This window comes from Eriocheir sinensis, chromosome 25 (assembly GCF_024679095.1).
Source record: "Eriocheir sinensis breed Jianghai 21 chromosome 25, ASM2467909v1, whole genome shotgun sequence".
Taxonomy (NCBI): Eukaryota; Metazoa; Arthropoda; class Malacostraca; order Decapoda; family Varunidae; genus Eriocheir; species Eriocheir sinensis.
Window position 1 is genome coordinate 17,142,161 of NC_066533.1, and position 22,822 is coordinate 17,164,982.

The 22,822-nt window shown below is 44.5% G+C and overlaps 1 protein-coding gene across 12 annotated transcripts in view; it reads right to left on the bottom strand.

Annotated features, from left to right (window-relative positions):
- Positions 1-2,398: 2,398 nt before the first annotated feature.
- Positions 2,399-22,822, bottom strand: part of LOC127003517 (GTPase-activating protein CdGAPr-like) — a 247,603-nt gene continuing 227,179 nt past the window's right edge. For 10 of the 12 annotated variants that reach the window (XM_050870326.1, XM_050870328.1, XM_050870329.1 and 7 more), the window contains 10 exons: positions 22,346-22,468; positions 19,671-19,828; positions 19,057-19,272; positions 18,100-18,327; positions 17,555-17,702; positions 13,618-13,852; positions 12,786-12,970; positions 9,328-9,447; positions 4,082-8,631; positions 2,399-3,558 (listed from right to left, as the gene is read on the bottom strand). In XM_050870326.1, coding sequence (XP_050726283.1) covers positions 3,552-3,558; positions 4,082-8,631; positions 9,328-9,447; positions 12,786-12,970; positions 13,618-13,852; positions 17,555-17,702; positions 18,100-18,327; positions 19,057-19,272; positions 19,671-19,828; positions 22,346-22,468 — 5,970 coding nt within the window. In that variant the 3' untranslated portion in view covers positions 2,399-3,551. Of the gene's footprint in view, positions 3,559-4,077; positions 8,632-9,327; positions 9,448-12,785; positions 12,971-13,617; positions 13,853-17,554; positions 17,703-18,099; positions 18,328-19,056; positions 19,273-19,670; positions 19,829-22,345; positions 22,469-22,822 lie in introns of those variants that run through there. The other 2 variants (XM_050870327.1, XM_050870338.1) reach the window with 2 other exon arrangements.

The following is a 22,822-nucleotide window of genomic DNA, read 5'->3' on the forward strand; positions in this document are numbered from 1 at the left end:
CCCTCCCTCTCCCTCTCTCTTTGGTTGCTAAGTCTTAGTAGGTATATATTCTACTTCTTATTATTATTCTATACGATCTTTCTCATTCCTTTGGTAGTTTTCTCAGAATTTATTTAGTCATTATTTTCCCATTTCTTATTATATTTGTTGCTAGTATAGAAGAAATTAAAAATAGGTAAAAGTATTCCTAGTTATTTTTCTTTTCTGGTTCAACGTCTCATAAACATAATTTTTACTCGTATACGACAGTTCTTTTACATTTGCTTTCCTAGAAATCAAAACGGTATAAGCTTCGGAGCTATTTTTTCCATGTGTGTGTGTGTGTGTGTGTGTGTGTGTGTGTGTGTGTGTGTGTGAACAAATGTCAATGTTCCACACACTTGCAAGATGTAGGCTAAAGTTCAGAGAGAGGATTTCCTTTAAAAAATTCTCCGGGATTTCTTTCTGATGACAAAGGAAAAGGAGGAGTAGGAAAAGAAGAAGAGAAAGCAATGGAGTTAGTCAATTTAAGGTCACTAGTCCTTACATGTCCTAAAAAGAAACTAACCAATGAAGTTCTAGCGACGTAGGAACAATGAAAAATCTTGAGAACTAACCTATTTTTTTCACGGCAAAGGTATCAGCTCAAGGGCAAACTAATATAAATGGATGAAAAAAAAACAACGCTAATCACCCTCCCTTCTCCTTTGTTGTTTTACTTGCAACAAAAAACTATCAATCAATCATCAATCACTTCTCCTATATAAGAAAGTATAGATGAGTGACCAATAGGAGAGGTCAGAGGTCAATTCGGTGGATCACTTACCTGACTCACTGACGCCACATGAGCCTAGCCAATGAGCAGCACCTTGCCACCTCACCTTTAATTAATACCGCGCCAGGTGTCCCGCGCGCTACACAGGAGAGCGCAGGTGACATAACAGTTATCACGTCACAACACAGGTTAGAATGCCACTCTTGACACATTTAGGAATAGGATCATCAATCAATATCTCCCTAATCCTGGTCCTTTACCATATCCCTTTCCTCATCCTAACTCTTATCTTAATCCTGTCCTGGCCCCTTGAGTCCCCCGCACAACCCGAGAAATTAAATGAAATGAGATGAAAAACATGTGAGGGTTACGATTTCGTCCCTACTTACATGTCAAGAGTCCTGCTTAACTACTTATTGGTAATTTATCTACTTACCTTGTCAGCTGCTGGAGGGGCGCGAAGACTCACCTGCGAAATCTTAACTGAACACGACTTGTATGTACGTGAAGGGAGAGAGAGATACAAGGCTCAGGGCTGACTAAACTCTCCTACGTCACGTGATCTTTTATTAGCTGGTCGGGTATAAACACTCTATGATAATGATATCGTAAGAGGGTAGAAATATACGTGATTGAGGGCTATCCATCTCTACCTCTTTTCTACATACCGAGGTCTTCTTAACCAGCTGTTGGGGTATTGGCACTAATTCGCTCGTATGATAATTATATCGTAAAAGGGTAGAAATATACGTGATTGAGGGCCACCTATCTCTACCTCTTTTCTACTTACCGAGGTCTTCTAAATCAGCTGTTGAGGTAATGACACTCCTTCACTCGTAAGATAAGAGAACCGCAAAGGGACAAAGAAAGACTGACTTGTATCTCCTCAACACTGACATGGAAAGCGTAAAGGGAGAGAGATAGGGCAGAGGGCTGATCATTTCTACCGCTTTCCTACATCACCATATATTCTCAACCAGCTGTTGAGGTATTTACACTCCTTCGCTCGTAAGATAAGAGAACCGCAAAGGGACAAAGAAAGACTGACTTGTATCTCCTCAACACTGACATGGAAAGCGTGAAGGGAGAGAGATAGGGCAGAGGGCTGATCATTTCTACCTCTCTTCAACATTACGATATATTCTAAACCAGTTGTTGGGATATTAAAATAGAAATATAAAAAGGAAAAAACTCGTGCGCTTGTATGATAATAAAACCGGAAAAGGGGAAAAAGAGATATAGGTGATTGACGGCTGACCACCTCCAGCTTTTTCCTACTTCACGTTATCTTTTAAAATAGCTGGTCGGGCATTGACACTAGTTCGCCCGTAGGGTAACAAAACCGTAAGGGGGCAAACACTCGGTGACTCAAGAGGGATGAAGCTTCGATCACTGCTCCAATAATCTGGACTAGAAATAAGACTAAACACAAAAACATATCACCACTAATTAACTTGGTGAAAAGATCTCTCTCTCTCTCTCTCTCTCTCTCTCTCAAAAAGACATTTCAACACTACTATTTCCCAATTCACATTAATGATACAGAGTGAAGGGAAAGAGATCTGTCCCTCACCAAGATATATATACACACACACACACACACACAGGGGCTGGAGGGTGGTGGATCATAAAGGAAGGAAGGAGTCGTTTATCCATACCTATATTTCTTACAAGTATGTACAGGGGACATCTTCAAAACAAGTCATGGCTGTTTATACAAATGGGGTTTTAATCTATGAGAACAGTTTTGCACCAAGTAGTAGTAGTAGTAGTAGTAGTAGTAGTAGTAATGGTTGTAGTAGTAGTAGTAGTAGTAGTAATTGTAGTAGTCGTAGTAGTAAAGGTATGCCTGGTTTTCCTAATGCTGGTTGGTCCAATTACTGTAGTGGGTGTTTTTTTTTAGTATTCAAAATAGGATGTGATTTTTTTTTTTTTTTTGTTCGATTGTGCTGCGGAGACAACGCCTAAATAAATGTTAACTGCCCATCTTGTGCTCTGAAGACACGCTGACTGAGGTTAATACATCACAAACAAATGGTTATCCAGGGTTGAAATGATCGTGGAATTGAAAGACACCTATAAAAATATAAAAAACTTATGTCAGAAGTAACACACACTCGGCAACAACAAAACTGACGGAACACAACTATGGATTTCCAACTTGATGCTAGCGTGAACATGTTGAATATTTACACCATCGTAGTGGAGAACATGAGATACAGAATTCTGAGCAATAAAATATTAAATGTATGTAATATAATATACACACACACACACACACACACACACAAACACACATACACGCACACACATCATCGCATCACCATCGTGTGGCGTGTCTGCCAGGGAGCGGGCCTTAAGAATCTGGATCAAAATTGCCTCTAAGGGTGTAGTAATGGCACAATCTTGTCTGGAGTGAGTGAAAGAGTTGTTATAGTCCTAAGGTAGTTCATAACATGCACATATGAAGAAAATATTTGGAATGTAACAACAAGTTCTTCTTATAGAGAGCCGTCGTGGCGGGGCCAGGCACCGTCGCGGGGCCGGTGGGTGGCGGGGCTCGGGCCGGGGGGCACAGGGGAAGGGTCAACTGAACACACAGCCCCCTGGCACACGCCTGGCCTGCCCCTGCTGCTGCCGGGCCTCAGGGCAGGGCACACCCACCGCTGCTGGGCCAGGCTACAGGGAAAACCCACCCCTGCTAGGCTGGGCAGCAGGGGAAACCAGCCCCTGCTGGGCCAGGATGACAGGGATGAGTTCATCTTTGGTGTTGGTGACCGGCTGGGTCAGGTGGCCTTCAGTACCTGCCGGGGTGAGGAGATTCATGAGGTCAAGGGTCACAACATCATTAGTGGGATGTTGGCAGCATATGACAACTTATCTATAACAATGTATATGCAACTTTGATAATATCCATTTATTTGATTCTTGTACATACAGCTTCCTTAGTCCAGTTAAAACCACTTTAAAAACTAATGTTATGGGGTGGGGCCAATATACTGGTGGGGAAGTACAAAAATTTATGAGGAATATTTGCCTCTCAAGTGAAAATGTTAATTACATATATTCATGAACAGGTATATACACTTGTACAAGTTTGAAAGGTTGTTAAGAGAGTGACACCAACGTAGTAAAACATTCTTTGACAGCAAGATCTTTGTGGCTCTCGTGGGAACACCGAGATAGTGATAACCTGGCAACACTTAACACAGAGAGGAGTGCACGGCCTTGACGAGACGGCCAGAGAGGGGACAGAGTGAACAACCCGAGGAGGGGAGGGGGAGGGGGAGGGACTTATCATGGAGAACAAAGAACACACTCCCTTACCTATCCTTCTTCTCTTCTCTTGAACTTTGCCTCACCATGGCTGGCTTGGAACCAGTGGGTGAATCTCTCTCAAAGATCGCTGCCATGTCTCTTATCCTGCTTGGCTGCCCTGTGGTCCCTCTCGCTGCGGCGGAAACGGCGTCGCTGGTCTCCTCTCTCGGCTTGCTCGGTGACCTCATGCTGGTTTTTGTGGGTGACTGGGGGGGAGGAGGCTTTGGGGCACAAGGGGAGGAGGCTTTCCCTGACCCTGGGGATAAGGAAGGGGCTCGGGGGATGCCTGGGGAGGAGGGTGTGGCCTTGGGGAGGGAAGATTTTCTCACGGGGGACAGAAGAGTGGGACTTGAGTTTTTCCTGATCATTGTTTCCTTTCCTTTCTGCTCCTGTTTTTTTGTTGTCGCCTTCTCAATCTTAGTCTCTGGCTCCTCCTTGCTTGGGCTGTTGCTGTTGAGGGGAGGCCTGTCCCGTGTCTTGCCCCAGGTGGCCACACGCGCCCTCACATTAATATCATCCTCTAGATCGCTACTCGATGCCTTGCTCCTCCTACCCTGTGCAGCGCCTGGCCTCTGGGGCGGTGCAAAATCAGGCATCGCGACCGGGCTGGCTGGCGATGAGTTCTTCCTTGGGGGACAGGATTTCGTTTCCCCGGAACTCGCGCGAGGAATCGACTTTTCCTTCTCTGGGGACTGTCTTGGGCTGCTGTTCATCCCGCCACCACTGCTGTTTCTCCGGTACGTCGGCACCGGACCCCCCGAGGAAAACCGTGTCCTGGTGGGGCTCTTAAGTTCGCTGCCTTTGCCCATGTCGCTTAAACTCCTTCTTGCAGGAGACGTTCGTTTGAAGGCTGATACATCATCGCGATCGTCTCTCTTATCCTTGGGCGTAGTGGAATCCAACGCCCTTTCCTTGCTGCCTGGTCTGACGGTCTGTTTGGTGGGGGATACCTTACCTGAATGCATGTCGAATACCAGTTTGGAGGGGCTTAAACTCTCCCTTCGTCGCTGTCCTTCGCCGACAGACCCTGAGTACATTATGAGCTCATCCTCGTCCTCGCCTTCCTCGTCAGGCCGTGAAGGACTCGTCGCCTTCTGCCGGAGTCGTAGGATCAGGTCGTCCTTCTCACCCCGGAAGCTCTCGGATTTGTACTTTTCCCGCAAGAATGACCGCCGCTCCTTTTTGTACTGCTCAATTCTCTCGCGCTTCTGCAGGTCCGACAAGTCTTGATTGGTGAGGATGTTGGTCACCTCGATGGATGTCACCTCCTCGTTCTCCTTCCCTGGCTTCTCCGTGGGAATGCTGTCGTTGGCGGAGTCCTTGGAGGTGACTTTGAACTCGGGCGAACTTTTAAACCTTTTGAAAGTGGGAAGCTGAGACAGGGGTGCTGGTTTAGAGCCAGTCAAATTTTTCTTCACGTCCGTAACAGCGGGTTTAGCGGAAGAGTTAACTGACGTCCCTGCAACTGTGGGGTCAACTAGAGGTCTATCGCCCCCTTTTATAAGCTTAGGGTCCACAGGCGAGGGGGAGTCAGTCTCAGGGGATTCTACGATAAAATTTGACTGGCTGGAAGGGGGTGAGGTTTGGAAGTCCAGTCCCGTCTCTTCTGTGGGAGTGGTTTGGGACGAGCTGTTCCCTGGGGTGGCGGGGGAGTCAGGGGAGATAGACACAGAGGAGGGAGTAGAAACGGGCGACACGAGAGGGGACGTGAGGTTAAGTCTAGGAAGCTGACGGGGCCTTGGCACAGGGGCGGTGATGGGGGTATGTCTAGGGGATGTGCGTGGCCACGGGGCGGGGCTGATGATGCTGGGGAGGGGCAGGGCTCTGTTAGGGGTGGAAGTTGCAGCGGGGGGCGTGGGAGGGGGCACATTCTCCGGGGTGGGGGGTGAGAGACTCGGTAAAACAGGGGTGACTTTTGAGGGGGAAGACGAGGGTGGGAGGTGATCGAGAGCCTCATGCACGGGTCGGGGGGAACTCGCATCATCGCTACTCACAGGGGAGGTGACATCATCTGTGGTGGACTCTGTGGGGGAGGCAAAAGAGGGGAGCACTAACACCTCCGTTGCCATGCTGACCGACGAAGAGGTTATCGGCGAGTCCAAACACTCGCTATCCTCGCTAGGCTGAGTGTGGAGTTCAGGGTCAACCGCCGAGCCCCTGGTCTGCTGCGGGGGCTCCTGGGGGCACGGCAGGGACTCTGTGGGCTGGGGGACTATTGCGTCACCCATCTGAGGCACCTGGACTGGAAGCTCTGAAAAATGGTCACTCTTCTCTACCTTGTACAGACTAACACCCGCACCACTAACACTACACTGCTCATTGGCCTTCTGCTGCCTCTCGCTCTTCGCCTTCAGCATGTCGTTCACCTCCTTCACTGATTTCCTGAAGAACTTGACCTGCTGATACACCATCTCGCCCTCCACCTCGACGGGAGACTTTATATCACAGGGTTTCTCGGCGGCCTCTTCCTCCTCCGTCGCGTGGGAGCCAAACTCGACGTTCTCATACTGCCGCTCATTCCCGAATAAATACTCTTCGTAGGCGTCGTCCCCCTCAGGCACACTCTGGCTCTGCTCGTCGCTGCTTTCCTCTAAGTTCTCGTACACCGGGAGAGATTCGCTCGGGAGAGATTCCACATTTTCGTACACGCACTCTGTTACAAGTTCCTCGCTCTCTTTCTCAAGGTGCTTTGTTTCAGCGACAACGTTCACACTCACCAAACCTAACTTCTGCTTTTCGTCCACACTATCACACTTCCCGCCCTCCTGACCCTCCTCTAGGCTGTCTGTGTTAGCCTCAAACTCAACATTCGCGCACCCTGGCACACCATACTCCAAGTTTTCGTACTCCATCCCGTACTGCACATTCTCGTAAACGGAACTGAGGTTTTCGTAAGGGATATCATAGTTCTGGCCACCTGACCGCTCCATTAAAGCTTGTTCATCCACCTGGGAGTCCCCTAGGGAAGACACCGTGCAGGGGGAGGCAGGGGGGGCATGGGGAGGGGCTACGGGATCAGTGGTCAAGCCTAAACTATTCCCTTCCACATTCTCGTAAGTTGGACCTTCCTCTGTCGGGTCGTCGCTGCTGCTCAGGTCGATGGATAGCGGACTGGACTGCCGAGGCTCATCAGGTGCTGGTTGGTACTGCACGGCCTGACCCACTGTGACCAGGTCCTGTACGAACTGGGACTCGCTAGGGGTGGAAGGCTCGGTGGTGTCGCTTAAAGGATGGTATTGGATCTCGAGGAAAGTCGAGTCCCCTTGTGGTGTCTCCGGGGAGGTGAGCGCTGAGCCTAGGGAAAGAAGCTCAGCGGTTGGAAGCCCCAGTAAGGAGTTGGGTCGGGGTTTGGGGAACTCCTGTAGGGGGGTGATGTCCTCTTCCATGGGGGTGACAGGGGTGATGGGGGTGATGGGTGTGTCTCTCTGGGGTGCGGGGTTTTCATTGGCGACGGAAAACGAGGGCGCTGCGACAGGGGTAGTGGTGTTGGAGGCGGCGTGACTACTGGCCGTGTCCGAGAACACCTCCTTCCCGTCTCCAATCCCCATGCCGCTATTGCTGCTGCCGAGGGTAAAGCTTTCATTGTCTGACACAGTGGCTTCGGCGAGGGAGTTCGTGCTCACCTCCGACGCACTCACTGACGGCGACGCTCTAAGATGCGTTATTTTATCAAGGAGTTCGGGGTCTATCAAAGTGCCGTCCATGCTTAGTCGTGATGGGGTATCGTCCTGACTGTCCGGTTCGACGTGTATCTCCGCCAGTACAGTTTCTATGCTTCCCTCATGCTCGGGAATCCTTCGTTCGCCGGCAAGTAACAGCGGCAGGTCTGGTTTTGCTGGGTGACTCTCCGACCTCTGAGTCTCCCCCGTGCGGATGTGCTTGAACTTAGGGGAGCTGGAGGGGGATGCAGGTCTAGGGGATGTGTCCGTTTGGCGGCGTGACGTTTCCGGACTCAACGCCTGAACGATCTTGTCCCGCAGTGTGAAAGACGCTCGCTTCAGGCTGTTATTGTGTGAGTCCTCCCCTGAGTCGCTGAGGCCCAGCTCATTCCTCCGGTGGGTCGGCGGGGACGTGAACTTGTGCCTGAACTTGTCCTTGAGGCTCTTCTTCTCTGGGCGAGGGCTGATGTTCTCCTTGCTCTTGGTACCCTCCGAACACATGCTCAGGTTCTCCATGTCCAGCGTTGAGTTGGACATGTTATCTGGCTCTTCGTTTGAGGTTGACTTCAGCGTGTCCACCTCAAAGCCCTTCAGGTCCTTCTCACTCGTGCTGAAGTTCAAGTCCAGTTCGCTGATGTCAAGGTAGATACGTGAATTTTCCGGCGAGAAGTCCAGGTCGCTCTCCCCTTCCTCCTTGACCGGGACCTGTGAGGGAACGTTATTGGAGCGGCCTTCCAGCATGTTAAAGTAGGAGTCGTGCGAGACGGAGCGGTTATGGGTGCGGGGGGAGGGCAGGGGGCTGGAGAAGGAGCTGCTACGACTCTCCCGCTCGTCCTCGGGTGATCGCTGCAGCTGCTTCTCCTTCTCCAGCGCTTCTCTCCTCTCCGGTGACTCCAGGGCCTTGAGGAGGGAAGGGAGGGATGAGTGAGGACGCGGTGAATACAAGACTTCATGATCGTAGCATATGTCGCCATGTTTTTTAGTCTAACAGGAAAGGAAGCAGCTCAAGGGGATGAATATAAAGTACAGAAAAAACAAAGCCTGCTAAATGCTGCTCTTAGAAAGGTTAAAGTAGAGAGTGGCCAAAAGAGAGGTCAATTTCGTGATACTCTCCTCAGTCTATCAAAAGAATAACGGCCTATCTCAGCCATGGATTTCAAGATAATTATTGTGCTGTGTAAGTGATGCAAAAACTAAAATGAGGCAGACAGTGAGAAATACCTGAATGGGGAATGTGATAATTTAAAAGATTAGGACTCGTAAGCAACATATTGATCAGACAAAACACTGTGGGGTAATATTTAATGCAGAGCCAAACAGTGATGGAAGCAATGGCATCAATCATAAGGTGACGGAAAGTGCTGAGAAATATATAAACTGTTGAGGCATTTATGAAGCACCAATAAGTGAAGAACATACTAACTAAACACAATGGTAATAATAATAAAGCAAAACCAACCACGGAAGACTCTTGGAAGCATCTGGCGAGTGAGATAGACAGCCTCAACACACTATAGACACTTAAAACACACCACTACATATTAAGTCTTGATCAGTGGAGGACAAAACCAGAACAGCGTGCAGCATCATACCAACCTGGGAGTTTCTATTTGAATGTAAAGAGGCAGAGGTAGAGATCAGGGACTCAACTGACTTGACTGTGCGGAGGCGTCGCGTGAAGGAGGGAGGGACGTCTGGCTCTGTCACCGCCGAGTCCTGGAGTGGCAACAACAGAGGAAGGTTGGGTCGGGTGGCAGAAAGGAGGGTGAGTAAAGACCGAGGGCGGCTGGCACACACACACACACACACACACACACACACACACACACACACACACATAAACGCACTCACTCACACACACTTTTCTGGGAATGTACGGTAATGAACTCGATCTATTTTTTGTGGGTATGTAGGCCTATCATTATTGTGTGTTATTTGGTACATCTACTCATTATATTTTTACGTTCTCTTCTTTTCCTTGTTTTTATTTCTTATTGATGGTGAACTGTGTCTTTTTTTTTGTGGCTATGTATCATTACTGTGTGTTATATGGAACATGTTCTCATTATTTTTTTTTACTTTTTCTTCTTTTCCTTCTTTTTAATTCTTACTGGTAGTGAGTGGTGTCTGTTTTTTTGTGGTTAAGTAGCACTATTTAAGATTCTGTAGTGTGTCATCTCCACATTTTTCTAACTTGATCTCCTTCCCTTTCTTTTTAATTCTTATTTTATCCACTTCTTCCTTTGTATGTATGTAACCTAACTTCCACTATGAAAACCAAGGATCTTACGTCTTCTCTTTCTCCTATTTCTACTTTTTTCTTCATCATTTATCATCCTTATTTTCCCATTTGGGGTTGGACAGGTTGATGAAGATAAACAACAAAGGATTTTACGTGGTCTGTTAAAATCTTATGTACTATTCTGTGTTTCTTGAAGTGCAAAAATGACATCAGTAAGTAGCGGGCTTTTTTTTCATAATTGTTTTCCTTTTTTCATGCCCTTGAACTGTCTCATTTGCTGTAAATAAATAAATAAATAAATAATAAATAAAATCTTACAAGGCAGTCAAGTTCATACTCAACAATCCCAGTTAGTGAGTGTGTGAGCGTGTGTGTGTGTGTGTGTGTGTGTGCCTTGCCATACCCAGGAAGGGCCCGAGAACAAGGGGTCAGGGGTTGTAGGGAAGGGGTTATACATCACTACTTGCGGTAAGGGAGGGTCTATGGGACTGGTGAGGTTGCATGTACTCTAGACTAACGGGGATGATAAGGGACAATATGGGTATTAAATGCACATCAAAGGAGAGGCTGAAGTACATGTTAATACCTCGTTTGACAATCACCGACAACTGTGTTCATGCAAGCACTGGAAACGTTGGGAGCACTGTTGCCAGATTGTTGTACTCAGAGCATAGTATTTACTGGTTTCTGACGCCTAACTATTGCTAAGAAACATCAGGATCTAACTCTTTCAGCGATAACTATAAATGAGTTTCGTTATTGGAGCCCAGAAGATGGTTTAGAGGCAAGAAGTCGGGAAATATAATCGGCTGGGTACGACAATCTGGCAATGTTGGTTGGGAGGAATAGAGGGGCAACTACGCTGGGGAAATTTTCCGTGGATCTTCAGTCAAACCACGATTTCCGATAGCGAGGTTTTCATTTGTTTTTTGTTATTGCTGCTGATGATGATGGTGAGTAATACCATCGTCCTTCGGCGAAATCTACCGTAGCTGTGGCGCCTCTATAAAACACTTGCCTCTGCCATGACAAGCTGGGGCCGACTACCATCCAGGCCCCTTAAGAAAGGCTACCGGCGCTCAAGGCTGACACGTAAAAAGTAAAAAAATAAATAAATAAAAATAAATAAATAAATAAAATAAAAAAAAGCTTTGGAAGATTGTGGGAATGTCAGAAAACTGCGGAAATATGAAAACCACGCCAGCGGAAATCGTGGTTTGACTGAAGATCCACGTAAAATTTGCCCAGTGTGATACCCCCTTAAATAATGGACTGGCCTAGAGACTCCTAAAAACTTATATTTTAGTGAGCTTGTGGGCTAGGAATTGTTCACTAATCAAATCTTAAGTCATACATCATCATCATCATCATCATTAACTATGGGTAATAAATAGCATAAATAAAAAGTCATCTCCTAGGATACTGGGTACTGCTGGTGGAAAGGGGAAAAAATAATATATAAAAAAAATGAGTTTGCAGATTCTAATACTCCTATGCTAGTATTATAAAAGGAGTCATATAATGTGTAGGCATGGAGGGATATATAAAAGGTCTGATTGCAAAGTCTAATATTCCTAAACTAGAATATTACAAAATCACTCAAATATCATAATAACTGGTAGAGGTGTGAGCATGGAGGGATATATATAAAAAGTTGGTTAGCAAAGTCTAATATTCCTGAGCTAATAATACAAACTCAGTCATCAAATGGAGAGATACAAGATGAACTGGCGTAGCTGTGGGCATGAGGAGCAGAGGGACAAGTTTACCATCCTGTGTGAGCCTTCGTGACCTCTGAAGATTGCTGACCTGACGAACGCTATACCAGGGAGGGCGAGAGACACAACGGGTCGTATTATAAGATATTTCGTCGCCCAAGAACACATATTTGACAAGACTTTCGTAGGAGTTGTGGGCATTTCCAGGAGTAGTTTTATGACTCTGGTGGTAGTTTGACCCTTCTTCTGTACCATGAACCTGAAGAAACACTCATAAGAACCCGACTGACCCGCTCTTTGACCTTTAGAAATAGATGATGTAAGAAGCGAGTGTGTCTTATAATGCCGACCAATGACTTCCCTGTCCCTAGCCCTGCCTTGTACTTACCTGCCGGAACGCTCCTCTCCTAGCAAGGGTGTGGGACGCATCATTCCAATTAGTACTCACCGGGAAAAATTGTTGTTACTGAAGATTGGGTTGAGGTGAAAATTAGGTAATAAAAAGGAGAGAAAACAGAAGGAAATAAAGAAATAAGAAAGGGAAAAATCACCATAAAAAAATTGTGGTTACTGAAGATTGAGTTGAGGTGAAAATTAGGTAAAAAAAGGAGAGAAAACAGAAGGAAATAAAGAAATAAGAAAGGGAAAAATCACCATAAAAAAATTGTGGTTACTGCAGATTGGGTTGAGGTGAAAATATGTTAAAAAAAGGAGAGAAAATTGAGAAATAAAGAAAAAAGAAAGGAAAAAAATTATGAGTAGAAATAGAGATTGGTAATTGGACTTTATATTGATGACACTAACTCATTTTTCTTCCTCGGTGAAAAAAGAAAAAAAGATGAAAAGAAAAAAGTGAAAAAAGAAGAGAAAAGAAAGCCGACATAAAGACTGACAACGGAACTTTATTTTGACGACGCTACTTCACTTTTTTTTCTCAACTCAATTTTCAACATTTTTTTTCCTTGCAATGACAACTAACTCAGAATGATCGGTATGAAAGCAACGGAGAACACACCCAAACTACCATCACCCGACTCTCCCACAAACACCGGAGACTCTTTTTCTAGACTTCCGGTCCCCCGTCGACAACTTACAGACATATTGAGAGGCATGTCGCTGGGGGTGGAGGCTTTCCGAGGGTGCTTGTGGATGCTACGGCCCTTGGTGAATATGCTCTTCCAGCCCGACGGAGACTTCTTCTGCTTGAGACTTCCTCCCTTGCGACTCGGCAGCTCGATCACCGTGTGGTACTTGGGTGGGAGGTTCTGCGGCCCTCCTCCTGTTGGGACATTGTGAGGGTTAATGCATAACCGACACTATTATATAACTAACAGGGAGCATACATTTGGGGGTGCGCTGCTTCACTCGCTTGCCGCCTCCACTCCTGACGGCCTTCCCGAGCAAGCCTCCATGTAGCTATCCTATCCATGCCATGCCTATATTATTATTATCTTGTACTGTAATATTTTTTAGTTGCCCCCAAAACTCCATCTCCGGGAACATTCTCTGTGAAGTTTAAGACGTAACTAAAATAAATTACAGTATCGTCATGACATATATTATCATCATTATCATCTTCAGCTATTACTAGTTCACTGTATGTCATAAATGGCTTCCTGTAAATGACAGATGAATCGTTAATCAAGTATTCTGCATCGTAAGTATAATTCCAGGTTATATATTTCACTATTTCACAGCCTAAATACATACAGATATAGATTAATCAGTAAAGCAAAAATAAACACGACCAACCCCATCATCTACAGTGTACTTGCTTCTCATGAGGGGAGAGGAGGAATCAATGGCGGGTGAAATACACAAATGCAAAATATAACAGCTCCAGAAACAATAACAAGCTCTCTTCACATGGCCTCAAACTCAAGAAACAATAACAGCTGCTCTTTGCATCACTACACCGACACTCACCGACTTCAATGTACTTCTGGTCAGGCTTAATGGCTGTGGTGAGGGCCCTTGTGCGTGCTTCCTCGATGGAGATGAGCTTGGTGGGCGTTGAGATGGCCAGCGACTTAGGCCGGCACTTCTTGGGCGTCCCCTCGACTCCGTTCGTGGAATGCGAGAAGGTCGGGATCTTGTCGTTGAATATAAGGTCGACGTAGCGAACGAGGTACTCCGTCACGACCGCCTGCGTCCCCACGTCCTGGAATGGCATGGAGGAGGAAAGGCGTGAATGGTTTATATAGTGACCAACAGGCTTTTGTTTTAATCCGCCTATCATCAGAAGGTCCCTCGTAACCCACTCCACTTGATGACAGTTGCGTGATTTTTTTTTTTTTTTTACAGCTAAAGAAACAGTTCAAGGGCAACAAAAAAGGTGTAAAAAAAGGCCCACTGGAGATTTTGTTCCCATTTTCATGTTTTTTTTTTTGTTGTTGTTTTTTTACAGTAAAGGAAGCAGCTCAAGGCAAAAAAAAAGAAAACAATGAAAAAGAAAAAATCCGCTAATCACTGCTCCTCTATAAAAGAGTAAAGAGGAGTGGTCGAAAGAGAGGTCAATTTCGGGAGGAGAGAGAGAGAGAGAGAGGAGATTTTATTGATTTTCAGGCTAATGGTGACTTCTCTCGCTCCTTTTTGGGTCTGTTAGAAATGTAAGGATATCAGTTATTTATATTTCATTGATTATAATTATCTACTCGCTTTTTGGTTTTATAATTGATTTTGAGGGTCATTATCAAGTTCGTTTTCCTTTCATCAGTGAAGTATACACATGAACTGGGCATTGTCTTACTCCACCTTGGGTTTATTTCAAGTTTAAGGAGACCAGTCATATATATTTCATCAGTTAACTAGTTTTTTTGAGCTTTATAATTGAAATCGAGTGACGTAATCAAGTTGCTTCCCATTAGTCAGTTAAGTATACAAGTGAACTGGGCATACAAAAGGACCTCTTGGGTTTATTTTGAGTTTAAGGACACCAATCATATATACTTCATCAATTACCTATTTTTTTGGGGCTCTATAATTGAAATCAAGTGTTATAATCAAGTTGTTTTCCATTAGTCAGTTAAGTATACAAGTGAACTGGGCATACAAAAGGACCTCTGATGGGCGGAACGAAAGAAAGACTTCGCTAAAAAAGAGCAAAAAAGAGTAAAAAGGAGAGGAAATCAAAAATAGGCGATGATTTATGTCACAGCAACGCACACCAAGAAGAAGAGAGACATGCCTTGCACAGTGAATGACGTGGAGGAGTGAGCTAAAACAACAGCAACATAGCCACAACATGCACATGGCAAAACCACATATGTAGGTATAGACAAAGGTAGACAAAAGACATAGAATTAAACACCCCGTCCCATGCCCCTGAAAAATAAAATGAAGTGGTCATCGGCTAATATATAAAAAAGTGTCGGTATTTATAGTATTGCCACATGGGGTTGAGTGCGCTTAGGTTAGGGGAAAGACACATCTATGGAGGTGATAGCGTGACCACCGAGGGAAGTAAAGAAACGTCAAGCTGGGACTAGGAACGGAAACTAAATGAAAACGGTAAACTGGTAAGGACAAAATATAAGCTAACTTCCATCCAAGAGAAATAGCAAACACCAAAACTAACCTTCTTTGCTGCCTATAAAATGATTTGCATGTCAATTCAATTAGAGATTTGTGTCAGTATTTCGGAGGGACAACTAATATTTTTTTTTTTTGCTAATGTTCATGAGCTAAAATTTGTGTGTGTGTGTGTGTGTGTGTGCTGGCTAATTTTGATTAGTATAGGACACACACACACTCACACACACAGAAACACACACTCACACACGCAGAAACACATAGAGAAACACACATACACACACGCAGAAACACACACACTCACACACGCAGAAACACAGAGAAACACACATACACACACACACTCACACACACGCACGCAGAAACACACTCCCACCTCGAACTCTGACACTAGGGTTGAGAACGTAACACAAGCGAGGGTGAGCAAAAAGTACGTAAGAGTGTTCCATGTCCGAGTGAATACGTAAGACTTGAGATCATTTACAGCTTTCACACATGCTTGGAGTGACTGAGTTTTGTGGGTGACTTGGGGAAACACCATTCAGGAGAGAGAGGAACACAGACGATGCATGAGTGGCTCTGGTCGTCCAACAGTTATATGTAAAAACAAGTGGGGTAGAGGTCCGTATCTTGAATCATTTTGGGATCCCACTATTTCCCAAGGCCGCAGAGAAGATTAACCTGGTTCTCATGACAAGTTTTCCAGTTTAAGTTGTAGAAGTCAGGTAAAACTATCACTAAGATCACAAAACTACCCATGAAAAACAGGTTAAGCTTCTCTGTGGACTTGGGAGATAGTCTTAGTTATAATGCCAGTATTTAAATAAGGACGGAAAATAGAAATGTAGGAAGCAAAAAGCAGGTTAAGTATTGTAAGTAATCATAAGTATTGCCGGGAGAAAATAGCAGGGGAACAGTTAAGGCCGAAAGGTAACCACCTGAAACGGGTGATACTTATAATTACTTACAATACTTAACCCGGTAGCAGCAGGGATCATGTTTTTTAATGGTCCCTCTAAGCAAGAAAAATGAGAAAAAATCATCATTCACGCAAACCATTTCATAATATATATCAAAGCATTTGTGATCGGATTATGTATCATCCATTTTGGGGGGCTTATATCATGGCACAAATTTGGCCCGTCGCTGCTACACGGTAAAGTCACAAATTTGGCCCATCGCTGCTACACGGTAAAGCCACAAATTTGGCCCGTCGCTGCTACACAGTAAAGCCATAAATTTGGCCCATCGCTGCTACACGGTAAAGCCACAAATTTGGCCTGTCGCTGCTACACGGTAAAGCCACAAATTTGGCCCATCGCTGCTACACGGTAAAGCCACAAATTTGGCCCATCGCTGCTACACGGTAAAGCCACAAATTTGGCCCGTCGCTGCTACCAGGTTAACCTACTTTTTGCTTCCTACGTTTCTATTTTCCGTCCTTATTTAAATACTGGCATTACATAGTGGGATCCAGAATGATTAAAAATATGGACCATTGACAGACGAGGTTCGTTCCACTGCGCTTATTCGATGGAACTGGTGGAGGCTGATGCGGGGGGTGAGACGAGGAGAGAATGTGAGTAGCAGTTAGTAGGAAATAATTGAGGAATGTTGAGAAGAGGAATATATATTTTTTTATACTGTAATTGTTGAAGTGAGAAGTGATTTAAGAATGTGACACCAAGAAAATAGGAGTTAGTATAAGATATTTGTTTTTTTGGTATTTCGTAATCTAAGTAAATTGCAGTGTGGCACATGTGATAATGCAATTTTTAAGTACTTATTGAAGGCACTAGTTGATTAAAGTGAAGTTGTTGAAATATGGCTCATAGCACAAACTTTTTCTTCTGTTTTAAGACTCAAGGAACTTTAGCTAAAATAGAGTGAATATATCTACACCTTCATGATTCATTCCATAGATATCCTAACTTATAAAATGCAATCCCTCCACTTTATAATTAAACACTAGTGAAGGTAAGTAGATATATAGAAGGACTTTGACATAGATTTTTCCATGTAACTAACTTATATAACGCACTCCCTTGACTTTATAATTATACACCACTGGAGGTAAGTAGATATAAAGACAAACTTTGATATAGATTTTTCCATATACCTAACTTAAAAATACAATCCTTTTACTTTAAAATTATTCACTAGTGGAAGTAAGTAAATATATAGACAAGCTTTGATATAAATTTTTCCATATATGTCTAACTTGAAAATGCAATCCTTCCACTTTATAATTATACTCTAGTGAAGGTAAGAAGATAAGATTTGCACTCTCTCATAATCTGGCACTGCGGCCGCCCCAGCCCGAGACACCCACCTGCAGGGCTGCGACTCCCCCCATGTCGAGGTCCTTGGAGCGCAGCAGGTTGGGCGCCCACACGATGGCGATGTTCTTGGCCGTCATGCCAGTCTCGTTGCTGTGGGAGGCCACCGTCGACAAGTGCTGGACCAGGAACTCCAGCGTCCTGAAAACACATGTGGAGATTGTGAATAAAGGATCTACATATAAGTATTGTAAAATCTTAACCCGGTATCTGCGGGGATCATGTTTCTCAAAGGCCGCTCTAAGCGAGAAAAATGAGAAAAAATCATCACTCACGCAAACCATTTCATAATATATATCAACGCATTTGTGATCTGTTTATGCATCATCTATTTTTTGGGGTTTATATCATGGCAAAAAATTTGGCCCATCACTGGTACACGGTAAAGCCACAAATTTGGCCCATCGCTTATAGAAGTGAACAAAAAGAATAAGTTACACATCAAACATAAAAAAAAGTCAGGGAATGAAAAAGGTGAGAAGAGCTATAATTATGAATGATGGAAGGCAAAATCCAGGTGTGCTGTCTGAGTGTTCACCTGTAGTGTGGCGGCGGCAGCTGCTGAACCACGTCACGCAGGTAGAGGAGTCGTATGTCTTCGTCCTGCATCACCGCTGCGACAAACTTCTCATACAGCTGGTAGGTCAGCAGTGGGTTCGGCAGCTCCCGGAAGTACATCTTGAGGACCGACGAGACGCAGTGGATGTCCTGCAGGATGCTGTCGTCGCCGTACAGGTCCGGTATCCTGTCCTCGTCAAATGCATTCCTGTAGAAGATGGATGTTGTTTAGCTTTTTATTTTATTTATTTTTTTTTTTTACATCAAAGGAGATGGCTCAAGGGCAACAAAAAGCGGAAAAAAAAAAAAAGCCTGCTACTCACTGCTCCCATAATGGACACTTTCCTACAGGAGTTTACTGAGGAGGAGGTGTGGAAAGATGAAGAGGAGTAGAAAGAGGAGAAGAAGGAGGAGAAGAAAGAAGAATACCAAGGAAAGGTGTTGAGGATAGTCTGAGTAAAGAGTAGCCAAAAGAGAGGTCAATTTTGGGTGGAGAGGTGTCTGATACGCTGCTTTTTCAGAGTTCAAGGAAGCAGAAATGGAGACTTTGAAGAGACAGTGAGAGATTGAATCATTGTCATATTAGAAATTATCATACTGAATCACTATAGTAAGTTGCTTCCAAAGAGAGAATATATGAGAGTTCTAAAAGCAAGAAGAAAAAAAATATACTTCCAATTCATTTCACATTTACTTAATTCACTACAAATTTAAGGAAGTGTTTCTGTGTTTGATGCATTTGTAATTTGTTTCTCTCTCTCTCTCTCTCTCTCTCTCTCTCTCTCTCTCTCTCTCTCTCTCTCTCTCTCTCACCCACAATAAAAATAAACTCATCTCTCCACCTCATTAGACTGTCTGATCACGAGTCCAGCACATTACCAGACCATGGGCGATCAACAACCCTCCCCATCCCCTCCTCCTCCCCCTCCCCACCCACCTCAGCTTCTGTATGTTGGAGGTGATGCCGGAGAGGCGGTAGATGCCGTCCACGATGCCCTTTCTCTCCAGGAACTCAGAGCAGCATCGCAGGACCATCGGGATCTCGTGGCCGGAGTTGAGGAGATGTTCGCCCAGGTCGCAGCCGAAGACGCGCTCCCGAAGGATGCCACTCTGCTTCAGCTTCCTCCGAGACGGCCGCGACAAGATGAAACTCCTGCAGAAGGGACGGAATGAAGGGAATGTTAACAGGTGGGAAAAGATGAAATTCCTGCAGAAGGGGCGGAATGAAGGGAATGTTAACAGGTGGGAAAAGATGAAATTCCTGCAGAAGGGACGGAATGAAGGGAATGTTAACAGGTGGGAAAAGATGCAATTCCTGCAGAAGGGGCGGAATGAAGGGAATGTTAAGGACAGGGCAGGGCTGTTCTTCCTCCTCCTCCTCCTCCTCCTTTATTTCCACTCCTATCTCCCTTCTGTTCTTCCTCCTACCACTGAGTTACCTACAGAAGAATAAGTTAGCTGAAGACATTAATTACCAAACGAAAGCTTTTAAATTACCTGACGAAGACAAGTTACCTGAAGATGTTGAAATACCTGAAGGACTTGCATTACCTGAAGAAGGCGATGAGTTTGCCGTGTTTCCGCAGCACGGGCTTGGTGGGGGCGTTGGTGCCGGGGTGCAGGGTGTGGTGGGAGAGGGGGGCGGCGGCGGGGGGCGTGGAGCGGGCGGGGGGCAGCGTCAGGGTCTGGGGCTGGATCGTCTGGGGGACCTGGGAGAGAGAGAGAGAGAGAGAGAGTTTATTAGTCAAGCACGCATGATTCACGTGTACGTATGTATTTATTTATGTATGTATGTATGTATATGTGTGTGTGTGTGTGTGTGTGTGTGTGTGTGTAATAAAAAGTCATGCACGTTTAAACTTTACCTTAATAACATACAAAATTTAAAAGAAAAAAAAACATATGCAACGTGTGTACGTGTGTGTGTGTGTGTGTGTGTAATAAAAAGTCATGTACGTTTAAACTTTACCTTAATAACATATACAAAATTAAAAAGAAAAAAAAAACATGCAACGTGTGTGTGTGTGTGTGTGTAAGTCACATACATACATACATTTAAACTCTCCTATAACAAAACACAAACTTAAAAATAAATAACAAATAACATAACTACAATAATCCCTTTAACTAATATCTCTAACTCTTCAAACTTCCATTCTACATTAAAAAAAACACGTATTAACATTCTTTTTCTATCCTCCAAAGCCGCTCGGGGTAAGAAGGTCAAATGAGCGTCTGAATAAGCTTTTAAACACTCGCTATCTACACGCAGAGTCAGACCGTCCCTCCATATTAGTTCTCCCTTTCACCGCGTTATTATATATTAGACCAACAACGATGTCAGGCATAAGAACAATAGCCTAACCAGCTCGCTACTTCCTGTTTCTCGCTACTCAAAACCACCTGCTCTCTCTCTCTCTCTCTCTCTCTCTCTCTCTCTCTCTCTCTCTCTCTCGGCTATGACTGACCTAACCGACTTTCTTTTGTTTCTTCTATACTCTAACGCCCATATGCTTCCTTAATACCCTCAAATACTTCTAAATTTATATGCTAGGATGAATATACTTAACCAGCGTCACCGTATATTGATTTAACTAACCTTCTTTTGTCTACTCTATGCTCTAAGACCCATATGCTTACTGAAGACTCCCAAATATTGTTAAATCCACATCTACGGCAGATTATACACAACTAGTCTTACTTATAACCCGATATCCACAACCACATCACGATTATGCGGTTCAGTTCTTTCTTTGTCTTTCTTCTTTTCTATTTAGCACAGAGTTGATGATTTCTCCTTCCTTCCTTTCCTTCTTTCTTTCTTCTTTCTCTCGACTCACTCAGAACCGGTTTAGTCATTATAGTTAACGATCCACACATTATGGATATTGAGATGCTAGAATCTGTGCAGAGGAGGGTGGCAAAGATGATTCAATAGTTGGGAAACCTGCTAATTCACGGATGCCAGGTTACCGTACTCAGAGCCGCGTATTTACCTGTTTCTGGCCCTTAACTGTTGCCAAGAAACACCGATAATTAACCATTTAAACGATAAACATATATGAAGGCAGTTATTTGGGTGATGAAAGCAGTTTTGGGGTCGGAAATCGGCAAAAATAGGAGGCAGAGTACGACAATCTGGCAACGTTACCTGCTATATGAGGACAGACTTAAACATTTAAATCTCCATAATATTTTAGAGAGGCGAAGGTTGCGAGGAGACTTGATTGAACTTGATTGAACAAATGATGGTCCAGTATATCCTAGAAGCATAACTTTTTCTAATATTTTCAGGTTAAATCCGAACAATACCCCAAAACAGAGGGAAAGTCACATCTAACACAGCAAAAATAGCCTAATATTCAGGGCCATATTTTTAAACATTCTTGTGCCCAATCTCACATATTTGACGAAGCTTTCATGAGAGTTTGGGTCATTTCCTTGGGTAGTTTTATGACCCTGGTGGTAGACTGACCCTTCGTCTGTACCATGAACCTAAAAACACAGTCGTTAAAATTCGGTTGATCTCCTTTTTGGCCTTTGGAAGTAGTTGATGTGGGAGGTGGAAGCGTTTAACAATATCAACCTTAGACCCAGTGGCAAAATATCCATACCCCAAGGTGTCAATTTCCCAGCCCAGAGGTAGGTACGTGATCCCCTTACCTTGTCGCCGAACAGCATGACTTTTTACCACTTTGAACTCATCTCTAATAAAAAAAGACCAAATAACATCTACAATACCAGAAATAGCCCGATATCTAGCCCCCGTGTCATATCAATAGCCCAAGGTGTCAATTTCCCAGCCCAAAGGTAGACACGTGATCCCCTTACCTTGTCGCCGAATAGCATGACTTTTTACCACTTTGAACTTATCTCTCTCTAAAAAAAGACCAAATAACATCTACAATACCAGAAATAGCCCGATATCGAGTCCCTGTTTCATATCAATAGCCCAAGGTGTCAATTTCCCAGCCCAAAGGCAGACACGTGTTCCCCTCACCTTGTCGAGTTGCATGACTTTTTACTATTTTAAATTCATCTTTCTAAAAAAACAAAAACAAAACAAAAACAAAAGAAAGACAAAACAACATCTACAGTAACAGAAATAGCCCAATATCTAGCCCCCGTTTCAGACCAATAGCCCAAGGTGTCAATTTCCCAGCCCAAAGGTAGACACGTGTTCCCTCTTGCAGACTCCTTACGTTCTTATGTTCTTATGTTCTTACCTTGTCGCCGATAACTTGCACGCATTCACAGGGGAAGAAGCCGACTTGGAACCCCCTTTTCCCGCGCCACCAGATGGATTCCTCGGGGGGCGGCATGTCGATAACGCTGATCATGTCTCCCACCTGCCGGGGAAACAAAAGAGGGTCGTTAGATCGCCTTCAGGAACGCCGAGGAAAGGTTAATGACACGCTGAGACAAAGAAAATGCTTGCGCTCAATATGTCTTTTCTCCTCTCTCTTTTTTCTTGTTTCCTCATCCTGTTTTTAGTTTTTTTGTTTGTTCTGAGCCTCCAGCGTGCCAATAACGAGGGAGAGGGAGGGGGAGAAAGAGAGAAGCGAGTGCCAAACAGGTTATTCTCATGCTTTCAATACGTCTTTTTTTTCCCTCCTCCTCCTCCTCCTCCTCCTCCTCTTGGTAATTCCGAAAGTTGACATCACTAATATTTTCATCCGGTTATCAATTATTTGTTTACCGAC